General features: G+C 39.6%; 1 protein-coding gene across 3 annotated transcripts in view; it reads left to right on the top strand.

The window, feature by feature from the left end:
• The window catches only part of KIF26A (kinesin family member 26A), a 94,477-nt gene that overhangs the window by 65,726 nt on the left and 15,308 nt on the right, over positions 1-13,443 (top strand). For 2 of the 3 annotated variants that reach the window (XM_063159835.1, XM_063159836.1), the window contains 2 exons: positions 372-555; positions 12,357-12,566. In XM_063159835.1, coding sequence (XP_063015905.1) covers positions 372-555; positions 12,357-12,566 — 394 coding nt within the window. Of the gene's footprint in view, positions 1-371; positions 556-9,185; positions 9,280-12,356; positions 12,567-13,443 lie in introns of those variants that run through there. The other variant, XM_063159837.1, reaches the window with a different exon arrangement.

Here is a 13,443-nt window from a genome sequence, read left to right as displayed (position 1 = left end):
CATAATGTTATTACCAGCAAAGTCCATCTGGTTCTGCCAGTGACAAGGGGATTTTTTCAGTTTTTTATTACATCAGTGAGATGTTAGTTTTTTTAGGATTCAGATGTCAGGCTGTTGGGGGAAAGAAAGACAAGTTAGATTATAATTGACATTTTGTTGGTGGAGAAATTAACTGAATATTTTGCCAGTAATTTTTCTACCCATATTTCCTTTATTAGTGTCCTGATGACTTGTCCTTCTGAAATCAGATTAGAATGCAATGACTTGATTTGTTAAGCAGGCAGTGATGACAATGAGCATCTGTTTGTCTGGTTCAGTTTCCTGTTAACACCTAAGTAACATTGTCCTTTCTTGCTGTTACTTTTATACAGAGCAGCACAGAAGCTCAACCTGTCTTCGAAGAGAAAGAAATACCATCCACCCCTGCCACACACACACGACTTCTCTATTTATGCCACTAACTTTAGTGGCATCCTGCAGCTCTGTCCTCCCCCAGCACCACCCTGCCTTCTGAGAGCTGTGTCCAAAATCAAGGACAACCCTGGCATTGGAAAGGTAACTTTGCATTTCAATATTTTAAAATATTTTTCTAGACAAATTTTAGCTGGGCTGGAAGCTTCCAGCCTGGAACAGAGCTGGATCAACTCAAGAAAAGGGTCTGGGGATGGAGAGAGCCTCATCCACTTGAATGTGCCTGGGTGCTGTTTCCTCCTATGGACTTTGCAAAGAGTAAGAGACAAAATTTCCTTTGACATCCAAACCCAGTGATCCAAACCCAGTGCCCACAGAGGCTTCAGCTGTGGGAGAAGTCTCTGTGCTGCCAGCAGGACTCAGGCACTGGTGCTGACTCTCTGCTGAGGTTAAGGGAAAATGCTGAGGGGCCTTTGTTTCCCTCTGCTTCACATGGAAATGGAGTAGCAGTCTCACCAACTTAGGAAATGCAGCACCTTTGAAATGAAAAATTTGGGCTAAGTTTATCTAAAATTAATTAAAATACAACCCAATTACTTGGAGCTTTATTCATATTTATAGCTGTTTAATCACTCACACAACAGACTCTGAATACTTATTTACATAGGGTACAAGAGATTAGTGTTTGAAGATAGAATTGAAGTATGTAGTGTGCACAGGAGAGCTAAAATATGCACCTAGGGTAGCTATACAAATCAGCATTAACATGAAGAGTTTGTCAGCTTAAATACCTGGAGCTGACACTTGCTCCCAGAGAATACTCTGTATTTCCTAACTGAGTTTGTGCTTAATGGAAAATAAAGGAGAAATTTGGGCTATTTTAAGAAGGTGAGAAGTCACAGAGTAAAATGGATTGTTTTTTTTTTTTCTCCTCCTTTTCCAATGTCTTAGAAAAGAGAATGTAGTGATGGAATACAGTAAACCTGGCACAGTAATTTAGACATGCCCAGGTAGAGAAGGGTTTGCTAAGGAATGTCCTTTCTATGTATGAGTTTTAACAAACCCATTTCTTGTCCCTGTTTTTTTTTTTTTTTTTTTTTTCTTTTTTCTTTTTTCTTTTTTTTTTAATCTCTGTGTGACTCAGTACTTGGCACCAGGAATAACAGGGAGCATTGGCATTTCTGGGGCACTTTGCCTTAGGAACACCTTTAAAGTGTGGTTGTATTTCCTTATGCCTACAGCTCAATAAAGCTGTCTCTGCCCTTGTGTGCCTGCAGCTGTGTGTAGCCAAGAGCCCACAGCCTTTTTCCTGTGCTTTGAGGGCAGCTGGGGGAGCTTCCCAGCATGACTTTTGTACCTCATGGAAAGCACTGGTTTATCTGGTGTCTTCAAACAAAGTCTGTGATCAAGTGCATGATTCCAGAGGACAGGAGATGATATGCCTTGGGTCATGTGCTCTGTCTACTGTTTTCATTAGTAAGTAGAATGGAGAACTTTCCAGGGGAAAAGCTGCACTAGAATTCCAAGGATATGGCAGGAGCCTGATCAGCTCAGCTGTGGGAGCTTTTCCTCCAGCACAGGTTATGTCTGTCTGTTGACCCTCAAAATGTCTGTTATTTAGCTTTTGGCTGAAAACATGAAAAACATAGAATCACAGAATATCCTGAGTTGGAAGAAATCTACAAGGATCATAGAATATTGAAGATTCCGTTTGTTGTGATCCTTGGGGATGGTCCTCTGCAGGGCCAGGAGTTGGACTCAATGATCCTTGTGAGTCCCCTCCAACTCAGCATATTCTGTGAATCTGTGAGGGTTCTAGATGGCCCTTCTCACCAAGTACTTGTTGACCAGAATTTGGAAGAATCCTGTGCTTTGCTGGAGAGGATAAGAGTTCTCTGTTAATTGAATCAGCCCTTTAGTCCTTGAGTTGAGATTTAGAGCATCCAAATGGTGATGGAGTAGTCTAGTTACCAGTTTTAATGCTCCTCAAAACCTACTGTGTTTCAGCCATCTCTGAAACACAGTGTAGTGCAGGACCTACTAAATGTCTCTTAACCCATCCCTCTTTTGCAACTTCATAAATATCAGTGTTTGCCTTAAAAAAAAAAACCTCTCCAGCACTACAGCTTTTTCTAAAAATTATGAGTCAGCACAGATGAAATTTCATGTGTCTGAATTCTTAGAACTTGTGATCCAAGAAGTGTCACTTCTCTATAGATGTTGTTTATTACTAAAATTTCATAGTTTCACCTTTTCCGAGCAATGCCAAACAGCTTTTGATGGCATGTAGCTCACTATGCATTAGCACTCTCCATTATTTCCTACTCATTGGCTTCTGCTGATCAAGATTTACTCAGCTGGTGTCTCATGATGAGGGTGACAGGAATAAAGCAATTACTTTTCTTCCTCACTGCTTTAAGTATCCCAGAAGTGGAGAGGACAATCAGTAAACACTGGCAGTTGTGCTGTGGTCCTCAGTTAACATCAATCTCTCTTCTAACAGCTTTTTACTTTAAATTCCTCTTGTTTATAATTTTCCTCATCTTCTTGCAGCCTGTCCAATAATGAATATAAGATACCCATATGGAACAGAATCAGTAATGAATTCTGGAGTCACTTTTTCCTACCCCAGCATCTGTGGCTGTGGTTTGGGTGATCATTCCCCTGTCATCAGTGTCCCTCACTATCACTGTGTGGTTACAGTGGGTTAAACAGCTGGTGAGGCAGCCTTTCCCTCCCTCACCTCTGAGGAGAAGTTGTTGTGCGAGAATGAAAAACACAAGTAACAAACTGGAAACCTTTGCAGTGTCCGGGATGCTTCAATGAGAGGAATGTGCCTCCCCTTATGAAAAAATGAGGAGATGAATGATATGCCAACTGTGCCAAAATACTATTTATTCTACATGAGTAGTGCCTGAATACTGCAGTGACTAATTATTGTTTGTACTGACACATTCTGTGCAGTCCCATTTCTCATGAATACACTGGAAGCTTAGAGTAAAATACATGCTGAAGCATTTACAATGGCAAATATGACTGGCTTTCTGTATTGTCTCTGCAATAGTAATTCTTAACATTTTTTCCATCCACTGATACTCAGGGTTGGTTCAATACACTTTAAGAGACACAGAAGCAACGTGGAAAATATGATATAATTTTTGGGCCAACAGAGAGAAATAAAAGTTATTCTGAACTGGGTGATGGGACAGTTGAATCTAAGGAACTGACTGAAAGCAGCATCTGGACTGTCTTGTGTTCTGCTGTGGTGTCAAGAACTGAACAGGTCCTGCCAAGGGTTGTGAGACCTTGTCTTGAACATCTGAGCACACATCTGGGGAAAAGAAGAGACTTGAGCTCTTGCTTTTCATAAGCCCCATGGCTGCAGCAAGTGCAGTTACTGTGCATTGTGAGCACTGCTGGGCGAGGCAGGAATGTGGAGAGATTGTGATGGCCAGTTCTTGCACTTGCACTCAGTTATTGATTATTTGAGCCCAAGATCTAAATTTATTCTGAATTTCACATCATCATCTCCATGCTTATCATCCAGTTCTTCTGTGGTGAAATTGCTATACAGCTTTTATGGTTGAATGCATTTGTTATTAGAGACTTACTGCAGCAGAGAGCCCTTAAATATCTCTTGCAATTTGGATTTATAATTTCTCACTGTTTCAAGTGGTCTTCTGGAAGGTAGAAAATAAATGTCTTATTAATTTCTTTTACATTTCAGAAATACCAATTTTTTCTGCTTATAATAATTTCAGCAGCAGTGTGTGGACTTGTTCTGTGATACAAATCTTTAATTAAGCCTTTTGCTTAATTTTTTTTAGTAGGACTGCAAAATGTTATACACTCTCACAGGTACTTGCTGGGGTTGTCAACACACAGGAATACCAAGCAGGGAAAAGTTGAAAAAAAAGCAACAATTTAGAACAGCAGGTCTGCCTTAGACCTGTGTTTCATATAATCAACAGTAATCAAACTCCTGCACAAAGGAAGATCCCACTATCAATTCAAACTGGATACTGAAAGGGATTTTGCACACTGGCTGATAAATGTTACATAGCAAATTCGTACCTTTCTCTTGAATGTGCCAAAAGCATCAGAGTCCAAACCATTTAGTTGAATCCTACTTAAAAGGCAATGATCCAGTGCACTATGATTCTTGTAACTGAATCATTTTTGTGGTCTCTCTGGGTGTTATTAAATTTAATGTCAGAATAGTAGGAAAGATGTCTGAAAGCCATTTAATATTGTCACTGGAAAGAAGTTAGATTATACTCAATTTCTGACATTAATGTGCTACTTAAGATAATTTATCATATTGTGGTATTAAGAAAGACATCCTTTTTACAGTGGCTGCTGTATAGCATTCTAATGGGCTATTTTTCTTTAGCATGGTGGGAAGCCTTTTTCATGCAAAATGTTATTTTCTGGGCTTCTATTCACCTCATGCTTTATAATACTGCATCACTTACAACAGCAACTTTAAGTGCTTGTCTCTTCCAAGGATTCTGTCAATTTTTTTAATGTTAGAATGACAGAATGCTCCTACATGAGACAATTGAAGTGGAGCATTTAGAGAGAGCCTGAATTGTCAGACGTGTTTCTTGGACAGGTATATGCATACCGCTCTCCATTTATGAGTTTTAGACATTTACTTCCATTTATGCTTTACTAAGCTATAGCTAAGGTACTGCTAATATGATTTACTGATCGTGCAGGGTTGTCTTAGGTGTGCTGTGTGTCCCATTCACTGGTTCTTATGGTGGTTTTATGATGGATAACAAATAGGTACTTAATTTTGTCATCTTTATGCTCCTTGTTCCCTAATGACTGAAGCATTATTTCTGATATAAGCCATGGATCACAGTAAACACTCACTTATCCATATAGGTACCACTGCATCATCCAAGGTACTTGCATCCCTGCCAAAACACCTTGAACTGCTTAAACAAAATGTGGAAAAGTGAGATAGAAATACATAAGTTCTTGTACTTTGTTTTCACCTTGAAAAAATGAAATAATTTTCCTTTGTGTTTTCTGAAAGTACAGAATCAATTTTTTAGCAGAGTACTACACAGAAGTGATTTTTTTTAAATTTTTGGTTTAGGTTCTCCCAAGGGAGCTAGATGGTCTATGCTAATGTGGCAGTTTTGCATATAAATTTGCCATCCCTTGGTAGTGGCAGTATATGAAAGGCTTGTAAGAACCACCCACGGTAAAACAATTTAGCAAGGGTTATATATCTGTCAGTTACAATTAAATCCATGAAAAATATTGGCTCTGAACTAGGGCTTTCGTAATGTAATTTACACTATAGTTGAAAAATAAGTGATTTCATTGGAAAATGGTCTTCATTCAACAGAATCTGAATTCTTTGTAATTTCTTGGTGAGAAATCTTAATTCAGAGTGGTCGGTGTCTTAATGTAGTTATTTAATTAACCTGTTGTTATACGCCATTTTATGAACATTGGACAAAATTAACTTCCTGGCTCCACAATGCCTGTCAAGGATACATGTTTCTAGGGAATATTTAGTGTCCATTCAAATTTGTTATAATGACATTTATTGCTAAAGACCAAATTGTTCATTTGGGATGAACAATTGTTCATTTAGGGATTATGATACCGCTGTAATGCAGAATTTGACTAGCATTTATAAAATGGATTCCAGTATAGTGCCAGCACCTTCCCAAAGTACAGACAGAGTTGATTCTAGTAAAAAAGGCTTGAGCACATGTATTTTAAAATTTTACATGCTTTTAATCCATTCCTTTTCATTTTTTCCTTCTCATTATGTCTAATATGAAACTTGACAACTCTATAAGCATCATATGCTAACAAAGCATCACAACAAAAACATAAACACTGCACATCCATTGATTTTGAAGGATGATCCATTGATTTTTTTGCCTGTGCTAACATACTTGGCTGGGTCAGGACTCTCAATTTCCTCAACATTCAAAATGCCATGGAATCTAGTCATTACCTAAAGAATTAGTGGAGTCTTCTCTGTCTACTTGTCTTTCCCTAATTAAACTGTGTAAAGTGTTTGGCACCCTCCACTAAAAGATGAATGACCAATTTTCTAAGATATACATATATACATATATATAAAAATTAATTTTTTTTTGTATTTGCTGCCTAAAACATGTAGTAGAGGTCCATGATAGTCTTAGGACCAGAATTCAAATTTTCAAATCATCTTGTTGTTTAAGTGGGAGATGGTCCTTCCCCTTTCTCTGATCTCAGAGTTTAAAGCCTTTCTGTCTCTCTTGCTTATGGGTTAATAATCTATGAGAACCTGATTGTCAATCTCCTGACTGTTTCTATCTAGGATGATGTAGGATTGTGTCATTCTCTCTGTTGATCATTGGCTCTTTTCTCTGCAAATTCAGGCTTGCACATGATTTCTTCTGGGACAACACATGCCTCCCTGGTCTTGGAGTTTTGTATTTTTTGATGTGTGATATCTCTTTCTGATACCTCCATTCAGTTTGGATCCAAACTATATGGGCCTCACTGGATAAAATTGCCAGCTTGCTTCTGACCATCCATCTCACCTTCAGCTGTCAGTTGCTTCAAATTTTGGGTTTCACAGGTTTTTGGTCTGTCTCTTGCTTTTTCCAGACCTGCTTTCTGGCACTGACATACTCTTGATGCTCTGCACTGTCCTGAAGCCAGCCCATTGCTTTGCCTGGTGTGACTCCTCTGTCCTCCACTCCAGCTGGTTCAGGGTGTTGGGGAGATCTGGAAATTATGAGCCCACACCAATGGGTCACATGGCAATGCTGGAGAAGGTCACAGCATGGGAACACTGACTCCACGTGACAGTGGGACAGAAAGTCTCTCCTTGTGACCCTTTGGTGTGAAATGGAGTAGCCGGTATCAAAGGAGGAGGAGTGCTGCAAGGGGAGGAAGGGCTGGTGCCAGCCAGGATGTACATCCCTCAGTTTCTGAGATATTTTGGTGTTCAGGTGAAAACTGTTAAATTTCCATCCAAATTTGACTTTCATAAAGGTTAAAGTTCTCAAGATCTAGAGTTTTGTCTCTGGACTCCAACAGGTTACTGATATTTGAGTGAATCTGTGGTTCTCTAGTGATCTCATAGCCTTGTCTTCCACACAGAAGACTTCTTTCTTCCCCTCTTTTTTTTTTTTTTTTTTTTTAATCCACCCTTTTGCCAATTTATCTCCTTGAAATCCCATATGTTTGCATAAAACTGGTGATTTTTGTTCTTATGCTTCAGCATCCATCCCTTAGATTTGCCCTTGCATAGCTGGAGTAGATGAATTCTAGTAGCTGTTTTCTTTTGTCACCTTTCTTTGCCCTGGCTTCCACTGTAGGCTGACAGATAAACTTTAAAAAAAATAAAATTCTTTGATTGCTTGGAAAGTCTCTCTCACCCTTGCCAGTGAAGGTTAAAATAACACCAATTGTTGGGCTGTGTGAGGAGCCTCTGACCTTATGCCACCCATTTCTAGAGTTTTTCAAAATCAGATGCCAGTTTATTTATTTTTTTTTGAATTTTTTATCTTGTAATGACATATTCAAGATATATTTACCATCTTCTTTTCCCAAGTACTTCTGATTTTAATAGGATTTCCTTCAGCAATTCTGCTGACCTCCTGGTTTCTGCATATACAGGAATTTGGAAAAGTTCAGTAATGGAGTGTGAACCCTCAGTGCAGAAACCCCACCAGATTAGAGTCAATTAATTAATGAGATACTTCAGTTGTTTCCATGACTTAAGCTGTCTTCAGGCACTGAGAAAATGTTAATAATGTGCAAATATTGTGATATTTATGTTTCTTTTATTTTTATTTACAGAAATTGAACTCAAATACAAACCTACTCTCTTTTTCCATCAACATCCTCATTAAATTAGAGCCTCTATCCAGCATTCAATGCCTGCATGAATGTCTATGTACAAAGTCCTATATACTTCAGATTTATAAACTTTCACTTGTAATTCTTTTTTACTTTGCGTTGTTCTCTGCATTGAAGAAGAAACAACAAATGGGGGAGAAAAGGAAGTAATAATACTGAATTTTAGCAAAAAGGGTCATTCCCACCACAGGATGGATGTCTGTGTTAGCTCTCCTTACGGAATATAAAAGTTGTGGGATGTTCTGTGTCTGAGATGACTTTTCTGAAATCACCAAATTTGTATTGTCTTTTCCTTTTTTGTGCTCCCTTTCTCTCCCCTCACCCCCAATCCTTTTAGCTCACTTCAGTTCCCACCCCTCTGACCTGTTCTTTTTCCTTTAGACCTGTCCTATTCTTCCATTTCTTGATTCATTCTCCTCTAAATTTCTTTTCTTGTGTTTGTTTGCTTTGTACAAATGTAAGCACTAGCTGGTACCATTGCAGTTGGAGTTGACTCCAGAAACCTGGACATGCTGTCAAATAATTGCCCACAAAAGGTGTGATTTTGAGTGGGCCTGAAATTAATTTTACCTAATTCTAATAATTCATTTTCATAAGCAAATAAAAGCATTTGAGTGCAGTCACTGCTGATTTGTTCCCTAGTTATGGGCCAAAGTTCCTTTCAAGTTTATGGGCCCTGTGTTATCCTGAATCCTCCCCTCTCTGCAAGCCCTTATTTCTGGATGATTTCCTACACCACATATTGCTGTCTCTACAGGTGAGCATGCCTTTTGTATGAGGAGTAGATAAAGAGACCCAGGAGAAGCTGCAGTTAAATTGCAAGAGCCTTGCTGGCTCTGTAGTACTCACGCTGTACTGTTTCCCTGCAGTATTGACTCCAGAAGAATACTGGGATGAACCTCGGAGCTGAGAATATAAACCTGTCACTTAAATTGGTCCTCAACCACAGGCATGCAGGAAGTGTGAGAAGAATAAACAGTATTACACCAAACCTTTCCTTTATACACACAGAAGCGTGTGCATGCACCCAGGATCTGCCTGCTCTCAGTTTTTGCTTTTGTGAGGGGATATGTTTGAGTAATCTTTGTGCTTGATGGCACTTCCATGAGCATTTCTGCTTTATTTCTGAGTGAAATGAGCCTGGCTCAGCATCATGAATGAGTGTGGCACATTATAACTCTGCAATTACTGATACATATCACATACAGATAAAGGGGAAAGTTCCTCAAGCTGCTTTTCTCTTCCCCCTCACATTTGTCTTGAAAGCTCATTTCCATTATAAACATGAAGATGACCCTTGAGTCCTGCTAAGTTTGGGATATGATCCATTATGGGATCTGATCCATTATGGGAAGCTATTTTAGTATCTTTCTGATTCAAAGAGTTGGTCTTAAAAAGCTAATTTGTCACACAAGGATTTTCTGTGGTTGAAGCCATCACTGTGTTTAGGGGGAGCAATGCTCTGATGGAGGTAACTTGCTGTTTAGGTCAGGAGCAAGCCAGTTTTCCTCTTATCCAAACTCTGGCTGCTATAATCTAATAATAGATGAAAGAGAGAACAGAAAGGACTGTTTAGATAAGTGCTTTGAAAACAGCATATATTTTAAAATTCATTTTAATCAAGTGACCCTGAAGTGGGCATTATACTTACATATATTTATATATTTAGGGTTTGTTTCTTTTTCTTTTTCTTTTTTTTTTTTTTTTTGCCCTGAGGGAGGTTATTTTTTATGAGCACCTTGGTAGCATGTCAAGGTTGAGCTAGTAGGCTAATACACAAAGCTGGCTTCATGCAGCTTTTATGGGGAAACAGCCTTGAGTGTGTCACCTCTGATGCACTTTGCTTTTGAGGCAGCTGTTTCATTTATCCTAAGGTTTGCTTGTTTTCTGGGACTGTATTTTCATATTTGTATTACTGTGAAAGACGAAAGAAAAGAAAGTGTTGAATCAAGGGACACCTTAGTCAATAGGTAGAAGAATTTGCTGCTATGTTTGATGGAGCCTCCTGCAGTGTTTATGGGAAGGGTTGGTTGTTTCTTAACCTCTTTGTTTAGAAGAAATGTTGGGGAAAAGCTTTTAGAGCTGCTTTGTGGAAAATATTTCCTTTGAGGGTGCTTGTGGAATTGTGTAGGGATGCCTGTGTGCAGCTTAGCCTCCATAGAGAAAAGGAGATGGAAGAATGGGACAGTTGAGAACTTAAATATTTGAATTACCTGCCCTCCCCAGCTGGTAAAGGCAGGGACAGTTCAGCATGGTGCTTCCTGCTGCTCCCACATCTGCTGTGGATCATCCTGGCTTGGCCACTGCATTTCACTGCACACACTGGCTGCAGATGTGTCTGCTGTCACCTTCTCATCTTGTCTGGTACGAGTGTCCCTCAGTCCCTGAGGGTGGCTCAGCCTGCTCTGGTCTCTGCTTGTTGCCTGCATTTCACATGCTGTGCTCTGCTGAAGGAGATTTTCAGCTTTGGTTCTTCCTTGCCAGTGTCTCTTTGGACACAGAAGTGAAGTGCTGACTGCAAAATCCATTTTTTGGTAAAGACACAAAGAATGTGTTCATGGAGTAAGTGCACACCATTTAATGGCACAACGTTCTTGAAACAAAGTAAGTAGGAGTCAAATTGTTCTGGCACATTTAAGGTTACATTTAGCAAAAATCTTACTGAAATGGAGAATCATTCTTCATGAGAGACAAGTGCTTTTAAACCCAGCTTCTACATGCAGTATCCAGCTGAGGGCTAAAAGTGAGCCTGACCCATAGAACCACAGAATTGTCTAGGTTGGAAAGGATCATTAAGATCAAGTCCAGCTGTTAGCCCAGCACTGCCAGGCCCACCACTGACCCATGTGCTTTAACAGGAGTGGATGTCCCTGGCTCAGTAGCTGTGCTGCAGAAGATGAAGGTGCTGATGGGTGCTGTGGACAGTGCATATGTAAATTGTTCCAGCTATGGCATATTTCAGCCTCCACCTGGTTAACTCTGGTGCTGTGAGAGTTGCTGGTAGTTGAATAAGGAGATTGTACTGTTGTTCAGCTTGTTACTGAAACATTTCATACACCATGGAAAAAGCAATTCTCACTGAGCATTGCTTTTCTCTGAAGTCTGATCTGTGTGCCAGTTCAGAGTTGAAGTTGCACCTGTAATAGTAATTTTCTTCAGTGCAAGGTATATAAAACATGCTGGTTCTGACATGGGAGCATTTCATAAGGCTAGATGGTTGTAAGTGGGTGTGAGGCAGTATTTCACAGGTTTTTAAAGTAAGAGTATGATTTCCAGGAAGCTTAAAAGAAGCAGGTGTGCAGCTGTTGCTGAATTTTCCTGAGACCCAGTCACTTGGCGCCCTTAAGGTGCTTTGGAAATCACCGCCAAGAAGTTGGAGCTTTCTAAAGATACTGTCTTAAAAACCTCTGTGTAGGATACCATAATTTGTAGTGCTGCAATAGAAGTGTACCTTTGTGAAAGGTTTCTTTTCAAGCTTTTTGACCTTTTAGTGGTTTGTGGTTTGATTTCTTTTCCCTTCTTTTTTTCCACCCATTAAATCTGCAACTAAGCACTGAAGAGCCTAGCAATGACAGCACAAAGGCAACTGCCTGGGACTGTTGTAAGAGAGACACCTTTTTATTAGAATAACATGAATGAGAAATTGAAAGTTTCTAGACTTATTTCAAATGCAGTAGCTGTCTGAGCCTTGTGTTATTCAGACTGGTTTTCAAAGTGTCCCTTCGGTCACATTGAGTACTTGAAAGGCAGGAGAATAGAATTTTCTTTTTTTGGCATCGTGTTACACCTACAGTGGATCATACTTGCAGATCAGACATTTATAAATTGAATTGGTAAAACTGGAACAGCGTCAACTGAAGAGACAACGTGCACCTTTGAAACCTAATTAGTTCAGTGAAGACCCCAGGCTGGAAAATCTGGCTCTGTTTTTGTCCCACGGTTGTTCTGACAAACAAACACATCATGGGAAGGGGAGTGGGTTTGGGAGGAATGCTTTGCATGTGTTTATCTGTAGCTGGGAACTCAAGTTGTTGCTTTCTTCTGAATCCTTGCAGGTGAAAGTGATGGTGAGGATTTGTTCCTCTCAAGGGACACACGAAACATCTGAATCCATGTCCTTCCTAAAGGTAGACCCACGGAAAAAGCAAATCACATTTTATGATCCAGCAGCCACTGGGCCCTGCAATGCTGGTCACAGAAGAGGTGTTGTTGCTGTCCCAAAGATGTTTGCCTTTGATGCAGTTTTCCCCCAGGATGCTTCACAGGTACTGGAGTCACTCATCTAAACCTCTTGAGTCTTGGCCACTGCATTTGATTGCCTGAGTTCCTTCTGTTTCTGGGGAATTTTATTTGAATGAGTTGCCTTAATACCTGGAAAAAACATGGTAATTAATGGACAAGTGGGTAAATTCTTACATCTTCTGTTTAGTTGAGATGTAAAATAAAGGAATAATACCTGGGGAGATAGATTTGCTGACCAAATTACCTTCCTGTGTATTCTCTTGTTAGAGAAAGGCACACAGCCAGCTTGAAATCCAGTTTCCATCCAGCTAGGTTTTAACCCATTTGATGAGACTGAAATGAAGTCCTTCCCCACAGCTTTCAATGGGAAATAAACACATGCTTAATGTTAAACTAAATGCTGTTAGGAGGAAAGATGAAGCTAACCTCTTGGGACTGTTATATTGGAACAGGGAGCTTTAATATTATCTGCACCTTTTCCAGTTTATTTATACTGTGGTTTTGGCTGATTATTTTATGTTGATGGTTATGCTGATGGTGGTGCTTGTCTTTCTTTTGGCCTGCAAAAGGGAGCATTTATTCAGTAGTAGCCTTAGACCTGAAATCTACTACACAGACAGGATGGCTGGTCTTTGAGAGGACTGGGTCTGCTGTATATTCAGTGAGGTTGCACTCATGGACATCTGATAAGTCCTTCTGTGAAAAAATCTTTGGTTCAGACAATAAAATCCTAGAACAGCTTTAAAAAGAACTAATTCAACAGCATTTGAAGAACTACACCAAGTCTGAACTGCTGGAAAAAAATAGGGTGAAAAATATAGTGTAAGGTGAAAAAAGTCTATTAGTGTTGACAAAATATGATAAGGTCTAGTTCATAATCCCCTCCTCAGATCTTCTCCT

Source organism: Melospiza melodia, chromosome 6 (genome assembly GCF_035770615.1).
Source record: "Melospiza melodia melodia isolate bMelMel2 chromosome 6, bMelMel2.pri, whole genome shotgun sequence".
Lineage (NCBI taxonomy): Eukaryota > Metazoa > Chordata > Aves > Passeriformes > Passerellidae > Melospiza > Melospiza melodia.
The sequence above is the reverse complement of the archived record's forward strand: the minus strand, read 5'-3'. Positions and strand labels throughout refer to the sequence as shown.